Source organism: Athene noctua, chromosome 21 (assembly GCF_965140245.1).
Source record: "Athene noctua chromosome 21, bAthNoc1.hap1.1, whole genome shotgun sequence".
NCBI lineage: Eukaryota > Metazoa > Chordata > Aves > Strigiformes > Strigidae > Athene > Athene noctua.
Window position 1 is genome coordinate 10,086,414 of NC_134057.1, and position 21,182 is coordinate 10,107,595.

General features: G+C 40.1%; 1 protein-coding gene across 7 annotated transcripts in view; it reads right to left on the reverse strand.

The window, feature by feature from the left end:
- GRID1 (glutamate ionotropic receptor delta type subunit 1) overlaps positions 1–21,182 on the reverse strand; it is a 528,159-nt gene that overhangs the window by 92,417 nt on the left and 414,560 nt on the right. For all 7 annotated transcript variants that reach the window (XM_074924306.1, XM_074924305.1, XM_074924304.1 and 4 more), the window contains 3 exons: positions 18,962–19,135; positions 8,338–8,499; positions 6,944–7,063 (listed from right to left, as the gene is read on the reverse strand). In XM_074924306.1, the coding sequence (XP_074780407.1) occupies positions 6,944–7,063; positions 8,338–8,499; positions 18,962–19,135 (456 nt within the window). The remainder of the gene's footprint in view (positions 1–6,943; positions 7,064–8,337; positions 8,500–18,961; positions 19,136–21,182) is intronic.

A 21,182-nucleotide genomic window follows, 5' to 3' on the forward strand; every position in this document is an offset into this window, starting at 1 on the left:
TTGTATTTTGGCATTAGCATGAATATCTTTCAAAGTGATTTTGCTGAGAAGACATTACGCTTTAAGAGCAGTCTGACACTCAACAGAAAGTTCTAGTTTTGGTGTGATTTTTAAACAATCGTAATTCCAAGATATTTCTTAGGGCAGGAAGTAAGAAAAAAAAAAAAAGACTGACCCTCTTTTTGGAGTAGTGGGCGTATCACTTTGGATGCCGTGCAAAAGAGAAGAGCGAATTATCTCTGACTTCGGATTTCCACAAAGGTAAAAAGAATTTCTGAAGCTTTTTTCAAACACTGTCTATTTTTTTTGGTGTTAAGCTCGGAAAATCTTGACCTGTTTCGCTATGGAAATATATTTTTCTCCATAGTGCGCACACTTGAACACAGAATTCTTCAATGAGCTAAGCTACCAAAAGGGGCTTTCTCTTCATCCCATTCTGAACACTCTCCCAGGATCCATCAATAAATCACAGGAGCTTTGAGGAAAACTCCATAATTAAAGATGTAACTGTTTTTAGAAGGCTGACTTTAACACTCCTAACAGCTTAATTTTATGCAATATTGCACATGCGATAAAAAAAAAAAAAAAAAAAGAGAATGTTATACCCGAGATTCATTATAATCTGGCAAGTATGACATAGTATGTGACTTATGAATTAAACACATTTTCTAAACATAGAGGCAGTGGTGCATGTGGGCTGTGGAAACTTCAGCACTGTCCTAATTGCTCTAGGTATCCTGGCCCTACTCATAACTCAGAGCTGCTTTTTAAAATGTAGCCTCGAGCCTCGTGCTGTGAAAATGTCATATAAACAGCTGAACAGCCTTCCGAAGGAGAAGACCAGCATGATCTTGTGCTTGGAGGAATTCCAACCAAAATTTGCAAGACATCCGTTTTACTCAGGGTAGACACTGGTACAATTTGCAAAGACATACAGCATTTTGTGTTTGCAAATACAACTGTTTATGCAAAAGCATGGGTCCCACTGGCAATGTTTTCCAAAAAGCATAAAATTAAATAAAAGAAAAAAAAACTTTAAAAGAACTATGTCTCGCATTTCCCACAAAAAAAATGGATTTCTAAACTCGCTCACCTACTTTTCGGTTAGTGACTGTAGTAACTCAGCTATAATTTTACAATGAAAGCGCACACAACATAAAATATTTCCATTACAAAAAAAAACCCAAACCCAAACATTTGCAGAACTTGAGCAAACAGGGACTCCACGCCATTTCAGGAAAAAAAAATGTTCATCATGTTTTTTCTCTAGTATTCTTCTATAGTTTAAAAATTGATCACAGCCATTTCCTATATGCTCAGCTGTATTTTTCACCAGCAGCAATTAAACTTACGGCATCTGCAAGGAATGCATTTATATTTACTCCTCACATCCATCTTGTACAGAGAATTAAAATAAAAAAAAAATGCAGATTTTTTTTAAGTAAAATATTCCAGATTTTTCTTCAGTTCGACACAATGTATTTATAGGGTGAATTGCAATACTCCTTTTCCAAATTATTCTACCATGACACTCAAGCAACTCAAGCATAAAAGGAAGTTAAACTAAATATTAAACTAAATAAATTGTGGAAATTGTGTTTTACCCAGAATGAGCAGACTGTTAGCCCTTCCCTTGACAAGGTAAGGGGGTTATGTTCCAGCTGAAATACACCTTGGCAACGCAGTTTAAACCCAATTCCTATACCCAACTACATGCTTATGGAGTGCTCAAGCAGGAGGCAGGCATTTGTTTTACAAAACTCAAGCAATTTGGTTATCCTTTTTTTTTTTTTTTTCCATGCAAGTTAAACCGATTCAGCTACAGTAGTAACCACCTAAGCTAATTCTCTTCAATTTGTACGATGTGACTTGGCAATATTTTTGCAGATGAAAGCACTTAATAGTGCAGACCCCTAAATAATACAGTTCCTTTTTGCAATGAATAAGCAGCATAGGATTTCTCATCATGATAATAACGAGGTTCTGTCTAAAAGTAACATTCCCAATTAAAGCACTGTACCAGACTTCAGAAATGGGGTTTCAACAACTGCGAAACGTATCACAGAACTACTTACAGTGAGTTCTGCAATCTGTCTCAGAAATGCTGGAGGAAACAAGTATGACTGTTTATGAAGCAGATGATATTTCCAGAAAATCTAATTTAAAACATACCAACTGACAGGAATGAATAACCAATGGTAAACGTTATCATCTTGAACAGAATGTTTCTTATGAAATACAGCATGTGTGTAAATCATTAATTCTGCCTTCATTAGAGTCAGCTTGGGAGAGAATTGCAGATTGCTTTAGATAAAAAATATGATCCCTGTCATAAAATAAACTAAATAACAACATCATTTCATACTTACAGAAGATCTTCCTGCCAAGGATGAAAATGAAGATAAACGGGCGTTACCTAACTAAGCCTGATCACATCCCTACAAGGGCAGTGAGCTGTTCCAGTACTCACTGCATACATGGTCAAATGAGAACAAACGGGTTGACACCTCAAGAGCTCACTGTAAGTGAGGGAGTTCCTAGAAATAACACCCACCCTGGAGTCCCGACTCCCTTATTTTTGCTCTCACAGCTGCATCATCACACTATTATATTGTGCAGAATCCACCCGAGCACAGAAACATGAGAAATACGAATCGGCTCAGATGTTCTGAAAGTTACAGCAAGACTTTCATTAATAAGAACTTTTAATATACATGGTCAATAAGGAGGGAATTAACGTAGTCCTGACATCCTTTCCCACTTCACGTCCCGTGTGCTGGGGAACTGGGATATAGTTCTGTACTGACAAAAAACGAGCTCTGGTTGGATGTTCCCTCACACATCTAGGAATACACAGCTTTTAATGCCACGATTCATTCAGTTTCTCAATGTTAAGAGATAAATGGTTTTGCTAGTGGTTTTGTTTGTTTGTTTGTTTTGTGGGTTTTTTTGTTTTTGTTTTTTTTTTTAATCAGGCTTCAAAACTTAGTACAAAGCAGACAAGCACCCTCAATTCCATGCTACAGATGGGGACAGTGAGCCAATGAAGCAAAATGAGGTAACGATCACCCCCAGCCACTACCAGTGCTGGGAATGAACCAAAGGCTCAAGGAACTTAAGGTAGAAGGCATCAAAATTTAAACATACAAGAGAGTCTTTACATATCCGTAGAGGTAAAAAAATAAATCATAAGGGATGAATAAATAAGAACGTAAAAGAGAAAAGAAAGCAGCATGTCGCTAACTCTAAATTCAGAGGAAAACCATTCAATGGGGAGTAACCCAACAATTACAGAAATTAAAGCTGCTGCTGAATTTGATGCATATTCCCTTAGCATGGGGGGGGACATTGCAGAAGGGGGTTCTTAATCCACTACAAATGCAAATTCCAAAAGTCTCAAAGGGCTGTGAACATAACAGCCTATTAGTCTCATTCCTTCTGCTCCACACACTTCACCTCAACACTTTATACTACTTTTTCCTCTTTCTCCAATTTAGACGTCCTCTGTGTTGCTTTCATTCTTTCTTGCACTCAGATTTCATTTAATTTGAAACATCAGCAATGCATCAGCTATAAAAATTATTACTTTTCTCTTTTTGGTTAATTCTGTTATGTTTTATACTTTTTACAGTTCCCTCATCTCTTTATATCCAGGGGTTTTTTTTGGTGTGGTTTGTTTGTTTGTGGGTTTTTTGTTTGTTTGTTTGTTTTGGTGTGGTGGTTTGTTTCTGGTTTTTTGGTTGTTTTGTTGTTTTTTTTTTAATATACACACACTCAGGTTGCTATTTTTAAAGGTGTTTACAGACATTAGGAACATAAATCATACCGACAAACAACAGGCACTAGGCATTTAAGCCTCTTCAGTTTCTCTGACAATCTTATCCTTCAACTTTCAAGCACCCTGATAAGTCACCACACTGATCTCTTTTTTTTAAGAGTATTCATAGCATGCTTTCTCAACCTCCACATGCACACCATGAATAGATGGCAATCATCCGAGCCTTTTGTGAAGCAAGGTAACATACCTTAAGGGACATACCCTGCTCTTTTATGTTTAAACTAAAGACATTAGAACATTTTCTGAAGTTTCGCTTTCACTAAAGTACTCCCAAACAAAGGAAAAAGAAAACACACACACAAAATACACCAAAGCCACTATCAGACTTTACCAGAGAAGCATGGTGTTAGACTTGTGAAATAAAGGAGAAGGTACACTAAGTGAGCAAAGACATATATTTACGTGCACTCGTAAGTCAATCACAGCTAGTGGAAGTAACAACTCTCTGCAGAACGACCAGATCTCAGGGCAACTGGGAAGAGGCAAGATGCCTCTACAGAAAGGCCCTGAAAATTCCTGCCAGATCTAGGTTACTATCTTGGGCATCCTCGTAGGAGTCTTTCTAGTAGAAACAATCCCCGAGAAATTTTGTAAGGGATGTCGACTACCAAAAGTCCACTAGCTTTTGACTGGATTTCCAATAAGGCTCAACACTCAATGTAATACTCTTTCGCCCTACCCTGTCACAGAGTCTAAGTGCAAAGGTTTTTTGTAGGGTCGAGACAGGGATGAATAGATACAGATGCTCTCCATACAGAAGAAGAGAAAAACGTGCAGAAGGAACCCTCTGTTTTTCACCAGAAATATGTTCCTCCACCACTAAATCTGAGGAAAGGCTGATGTGGAAACAACTGACAATAAATCTCTGACTCAAGTAATATAAACGAGACAAGCATGACTTTTTGAGCTTTTAAAAGTACTTCTGAGCTCTAACATATTTTTGCTGCAATAATAAAAAGTCAGGATGTCTAAATAATTCAATACCAGTAGTTCCACGATAATGTTGCTGTAAGAAATATAATTTCTTCCAAGTTCTTCTACAGACTTGTCTAGCATATTGCTGACTTTTTACCCTCTCTATATATTAAATTAAAAGGATCACTTTCAGAACTGCGTTTTAGGTCAGAGTAGTATTCCACAGCCAGTGGCTTTTTATCCATTTAATTTTGGGGACTGTATTCTGCATTTAACATCCAAAGAGTTAAGTCTTCCTCTGTTAACCACCTAATCCCAAAGCAGCACATTAGGGATGACAAGCGACCCGTGGCGTATCAGTTTGGCCACTTGAGTCAATGTGCCATTTGTCATTTTACCTAGTTCTTCGCCTTGTGGTCCCTTTTGAGGGGTATTTTAGCTATCTCCAGTCCACACATCTGGATTATATCTCAGTTTGGTCAGTGCTACCCATACTGAAATGAGAGCTTCTGTGTAAGTGTTACCATACTTGAAATGTACATTAGAAAAAAACGTAATGATGTATACTCGTAGGTTATAATTTCCCTTTAAGGCCTCAGACCTGTTCTGAGTGGTCATCCTGCCAAGTTAACCGAAAGGTAAACTGAAGCATAAAGCAATTATATGACGTAGAGTTACTTGGCGATCCTGTAACAACCTGCCACCAAAGGCAAACACCCCATGGCATCCATCTGCTAGGGACAACGCAGCACTGAGAGGACACTCAGGCTTCTCTGCAGTGGCAGCTGGAAACACAGTAGGACAGTCCACAGCATCTCACATGGCACCGGCTGCTTCTGATTCGCATACTTGGGCATGAAGTGAGGTGCAGACTTCTGTTTATGAACAGGAATTGCTTTCTAGACCTCCTAAACCAACTCCATTTTATTAAATAGGCAACGCTGTTTCCAAAATTCAGACAATTTTTCAACATTCAGGCAGTGTTTAGAACTTAAGACTTCCTCATTTGCAGGATGAACCTTCTAGAAATGAAAGTGGGCTGAGGAATAGCCTTTTCTGGTCATTACAATACAGGAGGGTGCCTAGCCAATCTGAAATCTTCAGACACATTTTTTGGCAAGAGAAGTTTTTCAATTATATATCCTGGAGCTTTATGCATTTCAAATACTTCTCTTCCTTCTGTTGAATTTCTAATAGATATTGTAATGCTTCTGGCTCCATGTCCAGAATCCTCGTGCCAAATTAGACTCTGAGAGAATTTAGCTGTTTGAGATGATAATGTAAACAGAAGTTCTTTGCTTGTTTTTCCATTTAGGGTCACGTAATTCAGGTGAATCAAAACAAAACACAGGAAAAAAAAAATGGTCAAATGGAGACAGAAAACGGCATAAATTTTAGTTCTTCACGGAATCCTCTTTGTTCATCTCTGCTTAATATAGGATGCCTTACCATAGAGTGGTAAGGTCCGTGTTTCAACCAGCTGACCAGTTCAGGATGTTTTTGTAGCTTGGGTTCCAGTTGGAACCTCACGGTTCAGTTGAGAGTTTCAGGTATTTTTTTGAGCATTCCCCCTGCATGAACACGTTCGAGGGAGCCTTCTCAGCCTATAACAATTTATGTTAGTAACTGCATGGAAGCACTCTAACTGCCTTCTAATGCCCATCAGTCCTTGTTCCTTTACTTTAAGTGATCTAGCATCATCCATTTTGGAAATTAACTTGTCGAGTTTTTTAATTTATTTATCTCAACTTCTTGCAGCAGCTGTACTCTGAAACATCTTTGTGTGTATAGGTAATTTATAGTCTCAGCTTCCTTAGTAAGACAAGTGTCAGTTTTATCAATTATATCTTAATTAACAATAAAATATGTGAGCAGAATAACGCAGTCTTCACTATTATCGTTGCTTCCCGGCAACATAACACACAGTAACACAACTTCACGGTATCGTTGTGGCACTGCATCATTACTGCACATGTGGAAACAACTTGGCAGTCTCCTGCTTACCAAAAAAGCTACTGAGTTAGCTTTCAAGATTTAAGCCTGCAGGATGTTAGAAAATGTTTCACTTCTAGCAAATTTATTCTGCGGTGTAGCACTACTTCATTCTTACAGAATAACATTTTCTCCTGTGAAGTAGAGCGTACAATTATTTAGAGGAAAACAAGAGAGAAAGAAGCAGCATCTCTTTACCCTCCGCACATCTTTGCCAAACGTTTCGCTGTAGCTAGTGCCCAGTATTTCAAATTGAACATAGGGGTTGGCGCCATCTTCTCTGAACTCCATAACACCAGTAAGCCCAGTTATATGGCCCTAAGGAAATAAGTTTCAGAAATTTTAGAACAGCACAAATTTGCCTTTATAAACATTCCTCTTCATTAAAGGCATTTGGAAACGTTTACATTGAACTTAAATGTGGCAATTACATGTTCTTCAGTAGCTCAAACACAGTGCCAGACAAAAGACTTTTTTTTTTTTTTTTTTTTCCCCCTACTAACACACCCACTCTATATTGTGGGAAAAAAGCCATCAGGTCTCCACCATTCACAGAGACAGACCCGAAAGAAAAGCAGAAGGCCCCTGGTGGACTGTGAGACAACAGCCCTCCCAGGGTAACTGAGGGCAGCAGGTTCAGTTCTAGGATTGAATATAAAGGCATGAAGTCCAAGCCCAAAAGAAAGACTGAGCCTGCCGTGCTCCCAAGAGAGGCATGAAGAAAAGTTAAAATTTTAAGTATCATTAAAACCTCTCTGTGAAAGTATCACGGAGCTTGATTTTGGGTTTGCAGCAAAGAAGCTTGAAATGACACTAAAGTTTGAATTAATCGAGTCACAAAGGATGGCGTCATTAGGAACAGTCAGAGCATAACATAACACTCGATCAAATTGCAACATTTTACTAGAGGAAAACCATTTCATCAATATATAGGGGAAAGAGTTGTTGGGTTTTTTTTTTTTTCAAATAATTGGTAAAAAGGTAGTATAGTTAAAATTTACTTTTTCCACTAGTATTTGTGATCATATAACTTTCAGAAAAGAAGTTACCATGCATCTGCAAAGTCACTACTGCCCATCTTTGACTGATTCAACATGCTGCAAGACAGTGTAACCGTTAAGGACAACTTAGCTACGCCAGAACCCTTTTGCTCTGGGCTGCAGTACACAAACAGATACCGATGCTCGGTTGACTTACCAAGCTAGTTGAGCTGTAGCACACGGAACGTAAATCTTAAACCTTACCGTTGGTTGGCCCCCCAAGCTCCTTAAGCTCTTGTGGGGAAATTATTATGCTGATGCATGCACACGTCAGTTTGTATGACTATTCCTGATCACACTATATCCACAGCAGGTAGCTATGAGGATAACAGAAGTAGAACACACCACGGGAGCAACACTGCAGTGTGATTTGTTTGGAATAAATCATTTCCTTGTTTAAGAGCTGTAGATCATTCCCGGTACTTGTAAATCACTTGCTTGTAATAAAAGAAAAGTTGAACAGAGGTCAAAAACCTCTTCACAAGCTAATCTCAAGGAGAAACGAAGCAACACTTTTAATTGCCCGCACAACTGTGGTTTGACTATTCTCACCTTCTTAATAGTCTCTAGCATGGATCGCCCTCCGTTCCAAGGTTTGGTGGATTTCCTCATGCAGTTCAGACTTGCCATGCTGTGCCATTTCCTGTCCTCCAGCTTTCTGTGGAAAGCATTGGCCAGCATGAGCACGCTGTCGTACAGGTACAGGTTGGAAACCTGTAAGCAATAAGTAGAATGAGCCTCTTTGTTTATTTGAGCATCCTTTAGAAGAAATTGCAAAACCAAGGGAACAAAACAAAACAAATGGAGACATAAATAAAACCCCAAAGCTGCGTATGCTTGGCGTGTTCAACAGTCAAGGCAATTGAGACAAGTATCAGTGCTGACTCTCACCTTCATTCACAGAATCACAAAATCATCTAGGTTGGGAAGGACCTTGGAGATCATCTAGTTCAACCGCTCGCCCAGCACTGACAGTTCCCACCTACAGCATGTCCTTAAACTCTAAATCGACCCGACTCTTCAACCCCTCCAGGGATGGGGACTCCACCACCTGCCCGGGCAGCCCATTCCAACGCCCAGCAACCCCTCCTGGAAAGAAATGCTTCCTGACATCTAGTCTAAACTTTCCCTTGGGCAACTTGAGGCCATTCCCTCTTGTCCTGTCGCTTTCTACTAGGCTAAAGAGGCTCAAACCCAGCTCTCTGCACCCTCCTGTCAGGGAGCTGTAGAGGGTGATGAGGTCTCCCCTCAGCCTCCTCTTCTCCAGACTAAACAATCCCAGTTCCCTCAGCCGCTCCTCACAGGACATTCCTGCTTGGCCCTCCTGACCAAGGGACTGTGGCACACTTCAGTGCCTCTGCATCACCCCCAGCCGTGACAGATCCCAGCTCAAATATAAACCCAAGCTGCGGAAGCAGTGCTGCTACCCATCAATGAAACACAAAGACTGCTACTTCGTCAGTCCTTTCAGCGAGGAGAAAAGTATGGAATTAAGTTCCTTTTCTTTTGGTTCATTTGAGCAATCTCCTTAGTAATTTTTGGCACAGCAAAATATAACACTAACGCAACTGTTCAGAAGAGAGGGAGGAGAAATGACAGTATTAGTTTGGTCTTATCTTGCTCCAACAAATATACAGGAGACTGGTTACTATTCTACTTTCTCTGTAGCTATTGATTTTTGCCTCCTTATTCTTCAATTTACATAAGAGATAAATAAAACAATAACTGATGACAAGGGCTCTACACTAGCAATGCTCACCTATGTGTTTGATTTTTCAAACCAAGCCATGGCCAGCAATACAAGATCAGATCTTTGATATGCAGTGGTGTCCACCACAAGTGGTAGAAATTTAGCACTGGAAGTTGGCTGAGAGAAATGACTTTTTAAAAAATAATTAGGCACTCTCCACTTGTTTCCAGAGTTTACGTGGACTCTTTTACAAACCTGTGCATAGATTCAGGGGTATTCATTTACACTTTACCAAACTCAAATCTCCAGTTAGCATCAGTTGCCAGATACAGCTTTTCTAAAATTATTATTAAAAATATATTCTCCTAGCTGAAGGTTTTACTCATGAGGATCCAACAGATTTGCCAATTATCTTTTGGATTTCTCTATTTCACCAGAGAAAATGGCACCTAGAGAGCAGGAAAGGGCTACATGGGGAAGTTAATGCAGCTGCATGTTTCCTATAAAAATGGCAGTGAAAACTTAAACATATATTACTGTTGCATCACTAGCTCCAAGTAAACTTCTGATCTCTTAAAATCCTAATCTTCAGAAACAAAATGTTTCATGTTTTATAATCTGGAGTTTGACATAAATTGAGAACCTAGGCACTTTGAAAAATCCTCTAGTAAAACTGAAGATATATAAACATAAATTCATTTTGGAAGAATCAAAATAAGAATACACAAAACAGAGGGTGAGGATACCCACATCTTTAAGTAACTAAACATAAAAAGGGATCTTATGCGGAAACAATGCAAAAGCTGTGAGATACTATCACTGAGAATCTTCCCCATCTGGCATTGCCACTTTCTTTCCCTGCTTTTCTTCCAGCCTTCCTCAACAAGCAGCCCACATTCCCAATAGTTGTTATTTTATCCAGCTAATCCTTTTCCTTTTAAAAGAGCTCCCCAAAGCACCTAATTTGCAGATTTCCTCTTTTTAAGAAAAGTAGTTAAAGAGTCCCAACAACTAAGTCTCTTCCACTCGGTCACATTTGTCTCTCTACTCGGCAGATGTTTTCCGAACAACTTTCAAGTAAAGCAATCAGGTGAATCCTCGTTATTCAACAGGGCACTTCTCTGTCAAACTGCTGTCCGAAAAAAAAAACCAACAAACCCAAAAACAAGCAAACTATCAATACAAAACCCCAAACCCCCAAAATAAACCACCCCAAACCACCGACCACAAAAACCCACTTGCTCAGTAGATTTTACACGCACACAGAAAAAATGCAATCTCTTATGTGCCACCACGATCCTCTTCGCTCCCCACTGGATTTGATTTTGTGCTCTCACTTTTAACTGACAACTCATTGTTGGACCTGCCGCAATTCAGAAATGCTTTGTATTTTCTCAGTTTGGCACTGTTCTTTTGCAGTTCTGGAAAACTACAGCCTCTCCCCAAACCAGTTTGCTTGGTTTGCTAGCAGAGAGCTCTCAAGGGAAATCTAAGATGTACTTGGGTACGCTGCTTTCCTTCTCTTTGTACTTTTTATGCTCTTAGAGAAGCTGCCACGGTTCTGCATGTATAATGGAGTGAAAGCCTGAGAGAACAGCTTTTGAGGAGCTGAGCCTACCTGATCATGCATCCAACTCAAATTACCTTCTGTTGTAGAGCAACACAAAACTATATTGTGTTTGCCAACATAATCCTCACGGTTCGGTTAGACCTAGAATGGATGTTGTTATCACTACTGTTTCATTATTTTCTTTTGAAAGAATGATATAAGCTGAGTGACAGCAAGGGTCTGCACAACTGGAGTCTCCCACTATTTGCATCCTTCCGTCATACATCTAGAAATGTGTACCAAGGCAGAAGAAAACCTTGCAGAGAACACAGCAAGTTACTTTCCGCCATGGAAAGAATATCCTGCACGTCCTGTTGTACTCACTTATCCATCGGTATTTTGCCACTCCAGTTCTCTTCTGCTGAGAGCCTCCTCCAAAAAATGAGTATATGGTACTTTTTAAGCAGCAAAATTCCTTTTTTTCATATAACCATACTCTGAGTATTTACTCCAGTAAAAATTACATGCATACATTTCTACATTTTACTCACTGAAGAGTCACTTTGTCTGATCCCAAATGGCCAACTAGCTTTATGCTAGAAAACAGAATTGTGGAACCAGGTTTAATCTGATGCCTGAGTAGTGTTGTGGGAGTGTAGCTGAACAGTCAATTCCTCCAATACCTACAGCAAGACATGTTATTGAATTACCGCGGGGTATATTTTTATCTTCTTTGTTCCTAACTCCTTTCTGTGGCAGAAAAATAAGAATACTTGAACACCTCAAATATGCTCCTCTTCTCAAAATAATACTCCCTTTTACCTGAATTCATTACAATGTATGTATTTTCTTGTAGAAAAAAAGTTACTTAAGACACAGAAATTCTGGCCTGATCTCACAATAAATCCAGGGCTATAATAATTTCCTTTATTTTCCATTCTATTCGTTTTAATACAGCAAAATCCCTGGGTATGTATTAGATTGTACCTGCAACACAAGTTTGCTGTGATGTTCAGAATAGCGGTGCTGTGGAACGCAAAAGGATTCAGTGGACAAAGCCTGTGTACAATTGTTACTGCACCTCACACACATTTTAATCTTCAGCCTAACTATCAAACTCCCTCTGAATACAAACATGACCACGGAAAGGGAATCTGGGGGGTACCTGAGGGATCAGCTACACTCTGTCTCCACCAGTGCTGTCAGAGGCATGAGAAAATAGTAAATCAAAAAATTAGTCTTCAGGTAGCACTCAGAGCAAAAGCAGAGGGAAGAAAAAAAACAAGGCAACGTACTTGGCTGCTTTGGGTTTTTCAAGCTCTGGTGCATTTATTTCCCCTATTTATATATTCACAGGGGGACCAGAGAAGGGAAGGACATCTATCTGCCTGCAGGGATTCGCCTTCATACAGCAAAAATTCCTAGATGAGAACAAAGTGTTTCATTTCGGTCCTGTTTGGAGGAAGAACCAGTAATTTTCAGTTCCTCTTTCAGTTTATTGCTGAGAGCTGTAAGAGCTGGAGGTATTGACAGAGATGCTTTTTGATCTACCTGCTGTAAGAATGATGGTGGCTGTTTCACCACCAATACATTAAAGAGTATGCCCTGTACATGAGTAATTTTAGGCGTGTTCTGGTATATCTTCTGCAAATTATTCCGGATTTTATGAACCTTTATTTTGCAACGAAGAAAAAAATCCACCACACACTAGTAGAGCAGAAAAGAAAGTTTAACTGAGAATGGAAATCTTTCCCTATCGCATTAATAAATGGAATTTTATAGGTTTTTATGTGAATTCTATGAGATTTTTCCAGAGTGATTTTATTTTTAAAGTTACACATGAAGATATCTTTAAGCTCCTTCAGAGGCACTAATCACAGACAAGTGCTCTTCTGGGAAGACCAGCAAGCCACAAAGACTGACCCCAACTTCTGAGCTGCCAGCAGAGTCAAAAGTCTATCCAGACAAGACCACTGAAGAGACCAGCTGGGAAGACAAGCTGACACCCAGATGTCACTGCTTCAAAAACTCATTCCCAAACTGGGCATCTGCTGCCAAAATCCCCCTGCGAGCGGCCGCAGCAGTCGGGTCCAAGGATGAAGCAGATGGAAGAGGAGCTCGGGCGGAGCGCAGCCTGCCAGCAGCAGCACCACTTGCTGCCTGGGGAGGGAGATCAGCCTGCTTGCGTCTGCACACACCAGCAGCCCCTAAAACTGGGTTTCAACTTCCAAAGTTCGAGTACTGCCATTCGCCGCTACGTACCTGTATCTCTAACGCATCTTACCAGGAGCAGTGAAGATGGACGGTTTACTTACAGTGCAAGGGCATCCTCACAAGGGTATCGCTAGAGCGCAGAGACTGAAAATTTGACCTATTTAATTTTCTTAAATTAGTTTGCAGAGCCCGTTGTGAGACTTTGCGTGAATGCCTCTGTTTTAAATGCACGCTTTGCTGCTCATGGAGAACAAAATCACAGCCAGCAGTCTGGCATTCATGAGAAAACCAGAGTCAAAAAACAAATGTTCATTAAAGACTCAAATGTTAGCTTCAGACTTCCAAAGGGATATTTGATATCACTGAGGCAAATGAAAGCCTGAAAAAAATTTTCCTAAACCCACAGAAAAACAGTCCTCAATTGTATATTTATTCAAGCCTTCTGACAGTAAGGTATCTAGCTAGTCTATTATTTAGGCTTTGCCCATTCTAGTTTTAAGTATCTCAAACAATGGGGCTTCCAAAGATTTCTTTGGAAGACTGCACTCTTAGAATCTTTTTTTTTTTTTTTTTACTTACAATCAGCTTTTCTTTCCTTTTTATTTTTTTTCCCTTTTTACTTATTCACACATCTCACATCACTTTTCCCTGCCTTAAGTTTCTATTCTCTGAATGCTCGCTGTCCTTCAGCTATTTATTATGAGTATTTATCACAATTATGAGTGTTTTCTTACTCAGTATGTTTTATAACAACATGTTAACAATAATACAAGGCCTGGACTACCCTGTAATGCTCAAGCTTGTCAGCTGCAGGCATTGGCTTCACTCACTAAACATCTCAAGAATTTGGCACAGCTAACACTAACTGTCCAGGGAAAGTCTAGCAGGAGACGTTTGATAAAGAAAACTGAACACAACTAAGAGCCAGAGAGGAGGACAAGAGGAAATACTGGAATTGCAAAACAGAGTACAGGATTGTAATTTTACGCTACCCAATTTATAAATATGGGTCCAAATTAGGTTTGAGAAGCAATAAACAATTAAAAATGGAGGTACTGACCCTTTCTTCTAGCCACCATTGTCTGCTCCCTGATAGAGCACTGAACAAAAATTCAGTTAAAAGATTATATAAACAGAGAACTCCAGCAGTCAGAAGAGGTAGTCTAGGCAGAGAGGAAAAGCTTCCTCCAGAACGTACCTGGGGTTCAGGCCTCCAGCCTGCTCACAAAATCCCACACGGGCCAGAGGACACCCGCAGTTGTCTGGGATTTTTTTAACCAATTCTTCTGCTAACGTACCTTGTCTAAAACACGTGGCACTGGGCCTCAGGGAGAGATTATGTCACGCAACGGGCGCTAAAGTCAGTTCAAGGATACTTTTCATTCATGCCATGCTCAGAAAGAGCTTCACCATGACTGAACGTCTGGCCGAAAGTCCAAATCAAACTTTGCTAAGAGAGACATGCAAAGCTAGGTTTGTAAAGAAAGAAAGAAAAAAAAAAAAATGTGGCTCATCAATCCTTTATGGGAGAAGATGAATGCTTTAGTAAGGCTTAGTCAATATTTACTGCCCCCAGGAGCACTTAACAGCTGTGTAGTAACAGCAGGGTAAAGAGGTCGAATGAAAAAATGAGAGTAAGACTATTCAGTTGGACAAAACTGCAGGATCAGGCCCTTAAGTTTAGGCAGCCAAACACATTTCCAAAAAATATCTCCACTTACAGTAGTTAAACTGCAGTCATTCCCAAAGAAAAGACAGTTCATCAATAAAAATGCAGCTCTGTAGGAGCAACTACTAAGAGATGCCTACAAAGATACCTGATGGTCAACTCTGTAAAGAATAAAATTTTTACGTGGGGCGAAGTGTAGCTGTGTTAATGAATACCCTCCCACACTTCTCAACATCTTCAAATACGTTTCAAAGCAATGACTGGAATAGCTCTTCAGCAGAGAGGTTGAACCCCGAATCCTGTGAGGAATAACCTCATTAATTTTGTGACACAGTTTGCTGGGGTTTTCTTTTTGACTTTTTAATCTTACTATATATTTTGGACCGTGCTAAGTGATTTTAAATACACGGTGTCCCTGTAATATGCTTCAATGTAAAGAGACTCTCACAGAGATTGACTGTAGAAATAGATAAATATGGGAAGAAAGAAACTGTAATGAGAATTACATTTCTAAAGAGAAATCTTTCTTCAAAAACATTAAGTTTCTAGTTTATGAACACATCATGAATAACCTGATTAAGAAAAATCATTATTAAAAATCAAGTGCGTAAGACAGGCTTCAAAACTAATATTTAAAGGAGAAGATTTTTGAAATAAGCAGGTTATACATTAAAATTCCTTCAATTTGACTCTTGTAAGACTATGTCTGAAATAATCTAAACAGTTGAATAGTGGTAAACCCAATAACCACCATTCAAATGCCATGCAGGGATACTTACTAGGGCTATCTAGGACTAACTAGATTTAACTATAAATCCTGAAGTGCTTCAGTATTTTCTCTCCAGAAGCTGATGGCCCAAACCACAGGATACTCATCGCCAGTGGAAGACAGCAAGTTCTAAACTGTCACTTTTCCACTTAAAAAAAAGAGAGATGGACACAGAAAATCATATAGGAAGAATAAGAAAGAGATAAATGTAGTCCTCTGAACTCAAATAAAATGACCAAGATGGAAAACTTTATAAAGCTTTCTCTCCAGCTGAAGCAGAAACCCAGCTGGGTATATTATATGTGCAAGAAATAAGGGCATGAGCAAAATTTTGACAAGTGGGTTGATGGAATAAGATTGGATTTCCACAAAGCATTCAGAACAGATGAGTTTTTGGATGAGCTTGCAGAACAGCCTGATCTTTAAAAGCCCTGTCAAAATGCCAAACTGGGATGATCACCCACTGAAAAACAACTTTCCAGGATATGGTACTAAAGACACTGAGAACAAAATCGTTCCAAAAAGATTTTCATTAATTTAGCCAGAACAAAGTTAATAATCCATGATGTAAACGTTTCTTTCTTTACTAGGTTGTTAAAAATGCTAAATTTTCCCCTATAAAAATCCTACAGCTAGAGGCTGACAGAGATTAGTTTATTCTTCTTCAAAGTCATTAAATAAATAATTAACCAACAATAGCTGGTAAGTTACCTTGACTACAAAGAATTATTAATATGAGATTGCCCAAAGGAGAATGAGCCAGGGATTTCCAAACCGTGGTGTTAATCAAACTACTTCAAAGCAAGGCAAGGACTCAGAGCTGGCAGGCAGTCCCTGCCTCTGGTGGATTCACGCAGCCCGACACGGAGCTGGGAGCTACCGCAGCCTCTGGCAGCAGGGGTAATTTAGTGATGTGTTTCTGTACAGCAAAAGGTCAAAACTATTTTTTAAGCAAGAAAAAAAGAAACAGAAGATTGGAAGTACCTGAATTGCAGGACCATTAATAACATGTCAGTCATGGTTGGAAATTAATATGAGCTGGATGCCCACAGGTGTTACGTAAGATGTTTTGGCAAAGCTTACGAAAAAAATACAGCTCTGGAATGCTTTAGATATAACTGTGCATGCTGAAAGCATCCTATATTCAATCTGTAGAAACTTAAAAGATAACACAAGATATATCAGAGGTGTTTAATTAGCGCTGAGGGATCTGGGGGAGTTGGGAATTGTCAATGTTGGGTTGATGGTTGGACTGGAGGACCCTCCAGGTCCTTTCCAACCGAGATGATTCTGTGATTTTGTGATATTGGGGACAGCTAATCTGAGAGATCTCACAAGTGCCTTTCACCTTTCATGATAATTCATTCCAGTGTGGCTGGACATGACAGTTATGGAATCCACTCCAAAAGGCAAACTTTATCCCTCTGCACTTCTCTTTCTCTCTAGGTGTGTAGAGAAGGAATTTATGGACTAAGGACAGCATTATCATCCTATTCTCTTAAAGACGGTTTCTAAGGTGGTGTAATATTTCTGAAAGAGAGAAACTGAGAATGCTTTACTTCTCAAAACCCACATTTGGGAATCAGCAGGATAAGGGTCCATCCTCAAGGGTCCCCGTCAGTGAAGTTTAGTAACAGGGGTCAAGGCTCTTCATGCTACCAAACCAGTTACTGGTTTAGCAAATAAGAATTTGCTCAGAGACGTGTGTCAGAGCCCTTCAGATGAGGCTCTGAATTAGATTATGCATAAACCAGCAACACTCAAAATCCTGCTGTAATGTAAGATTGTTCCCCAGTGAGTGATTTATTGGTGCAGGATAGATAATTTTTTCCAAATACTGGAAACTGCTTTGATCATCTGAAATGAGTGGCCTTTGTTCTTGTTACAGCATACCTCAGAATTACTAACAAAGATCAAAAGTTTCTTTTCTTTCTAAGCCAAGACAAGCACCGACTTTCCCCTGTGCGGAAAGAATAGACCAGTGCTCGGAACTACAGTTCATGTGATTGGCATTTCCCAAACTTTGGCACTGCTGTGACAGAACCGGCGTCGGCAGAGGTTGTCTTCAAGGAGGAAATGTCCATATCCCTCTCTCAGAGAATTTCAGTCTCTGCAGATACAAGTTTTTAGTAGGGCACAAATAAATTAACATCCTCATCCATGTTCCTTGGAAAATCTTCACCTATCTACCTCTCTTCCTGAGAATTTCCCTACCTCTCCTGGTTTCCCATAAGCCTTACACTTTGCTCTTCAGAAGCTCTTTCAAGCCAGCAGGAGCTACTCCAGAAGGACCTCTCGGCCCACGCTGCCTTCCTGGGCAGGCTGCAGCAGCCCAAACTACCCACAGCCTCCTCCCCACAGCCTAACCAAGCCCCTTCCGGACTCACGCTAACACACAAATCCCACCCCTGCCAACTCACAGGCTCACCCACTGTGGCCTCACCCAACCCACCTCAGGTTAAGAGTAAATTTGCAATGAAAAGTTTCTCATCAAGTTGATATTCTCAGTCTCACTAAAGTTTTCCGTTTTATCCAACAGCTTCAACAGTAACACAAATGAGATTCTTAACTGTGGCTAAAGTAAACCAGAGTCCCGCTGAAAGTCCAAGACCTGTGTTTCTAAATTACTGCCTCATCCTTGGAAATAGCACCTAAAATTATATTTAAATTACTGCAAGAAAAATTCTGATATCTGGGATAAATTGCCAAGAAATCTTGAGACGTTACTTACACCAGAGTCAAATCTGTTACCAAAATCTGGAACTTGAATTCGTACTGCATATTTCACACGCTCAGACAATTATCAGCTGCTAGAGACTTCTGAGATTATTGAAATGAGACAGATTGAATACATCAGCTGGATTCAGTCCATTTAACTAAAAATTAAATGCTCCACAGCCCAATACCCATCAGAGTTCTGTTCTCCTCCCAGATTAACTCTTTCACAGCAGATGTCTAATAGACACAAGCAAGCGGTAACACTGCAAGACTATGATAGCACAACTTTTTCTTTTTTCCAATAGAAAAAGATTTTTAAGAGAACAAAGTATACAAAATCAGCTCCGAGTTAGTGCAACCACTTGCTGGTACTCCATGGACATAACATCACACCTAAACCACCCAGTCCTGGGAAATAAAATAAAATCCGTCAGGAAAAGCTGACCAAAGGTTACATGCTCAGATTTATCTGTACTCATTTTATTCTTCCTGAGGTAACACAGCCACAGAAAACTCTCTCATGTCTCATTCCTCGGATGGACTTTTCTGCTGGGCACAGGTACTGACCTGCAGCATCTGAAGGTAGCCTTCTTGTGGATCGCACAGCAGCGAAGATATTCGGTGATTGTTCCTCATGCACCTCTGATTGTTGTCCCTTGAGAGAGGGAAAATTTGCCGGATAACTGTCATCCTCCCCAGAGCACTATGCACCAACTCTAGTATTTCATTATCGGTGATCTCCTGTGAACGAAGACACAGTCTTTTACAAATACATATTTGTGCAGATGTTTTATATATTCCTTTCAATATTGAATAAATGTTTTTCAAAAGACAATAGAAGAAAAAAGTTACAGACGCACATGCTTAGTCTAGGTCAAACGTTCTTATTTTGTGTTTAATAACAACAATGGTATTCTTTTACACATCATCCGAAACAAAATTATCTCAAACAAAGGAAAACAGCTTAACACAGTCCCATCTATCTTGGCAATACTAACACACTGCAGAGGTAGTTCCTCACGGGAAAGCACCAAGACAGTCTCAATAGATTTCCAAATAAAAACCAAGAGCTTTCAAACCAAATTTATATAGAAAGAGTTTTTGGTTTAACAGAATAGAACCTCACTACCTCCTCAGAACAAAACAACAAAAATGACAACCAAAAAAAAGTATGAAAAACTAACAGTCTTTGGGAAATATGGCCCTGACACCTGAGAACAATGTTACAAGAAAGTACTTTTCCCATCCATAGGAACAAGCGATCATTTCTTGAAGACTAACCCTGATAATGACTCAAGGAAGTCTTTTGAGGTTATCTGTATTAGGAAGTAAAAAAAAAAAAAAAAAAAGAGGAAGCCTCATGGAAGGGATTGGCACACTCAGTAATGCAAGTTTCTGCACATGGAATAATTAGGGATAAGATATATGGCGATCTCAAGGCTGGGTTCTCTTCTTTCCAGACTTCACACTGTCTAAAGGTTCTTTGCAGACCTTCCCAAGTCCCATGTGGGGACAGAGCCTGCTCCTACTGCCCTTAGACTGCAACCGAAGCCAATTCAACGACACGCTTTACGTATTTTGTGTTTAAAAAACCAGACAACTCCAAAACTTTTTTTTTTTTTTTTTCCCCTGAGATAAATAGCTTGAAGATCAGGGGCTTAGCAGATCCTGAATTCACAACAGCGGTACGGCTTGTGCTGGTGATTTCCAGGCAGGAGCCCACTGTGAGGAAGGGCAGGCAGGGGGCTGGCTGCCTTCCTCCCCCCAGGCGCCTCCTTACATCCCAGCTCCTTACCACTGCCACCAGCAGCAGCAGCAAGTGCCACCAACCCATTTCCAGCACACGCCAGCTGCACAGCTGGGCAAGCACTGCCCAGCCTGCCCAGGGCTCCTCTCAGCCCCCCGCAGGGTAGGGGCTGCAAAGAATTCATACTTGGTCAACGGGGCCCACACCTTGTGATGGGTCATCAGCAGAAGTGACCCTGCACCCGTATTTTCAACATTCAGGAAAAAAATTAGTTTGTTTTCTTCCCATTTTCTCTGTCAAGCTGTGAGTGAAATGACCATGAGGTTGTTATAATTACTTGTTACAGTTGGCTAGTACCGTAGCTTTGGCTCAATTTAGTTCTTCTTTGCCGATTTCCCATCATTTTTTAGGAACATGAATTTTTAACTTTGCAGAAGGTGAAATTCATTACATTAACGACAGACCAACTGGTGTGGTGTGAAAACAGAAAAATCAGAAAATAAATATATTCTTATAGAAGCCAAAGATTTGTGAGGCTTAATAGAAAATGTTGGGCGGCACCTGTAGCCTTGCAGGTAGACACCAAAAAGAGACGCACGATCTCTGCCTTGGGTTTTTCTGCTGTGGGGCTGAGGGGTGTTAAAGCCACACACCATATCTAAGCTGAGATCTGAGGGAGTGACGATTTTATGTGATGGCGTTAACTTTATAACCCCCCAGGCTGCATCACTTGGCAGGCAAACTCTGAGTGGCTGGAAAGAAAAAAAAAAGAAAAAAAAAAAATCACGAATCATCCAAACCTTCCGTTTACCTCACACCGCACATATTTTATGTCCTCCCAAGTGATGCACAGCCTTTCAAAGGTATCTCATTGCCTGTGTCAAATGCTTGACTTGAGACACGTAGGCCTACATGTAGCAGACCAGAACTGCCTCCTCGGTGGGATTTCCAGAAGTGAGGTAGTGGAGAAGATCAGTTCCCTTAGATGCATTAACCCAGGTTCTTCCCACACAGCTAGAGGTACCAAGTCGTAAAAGCCTA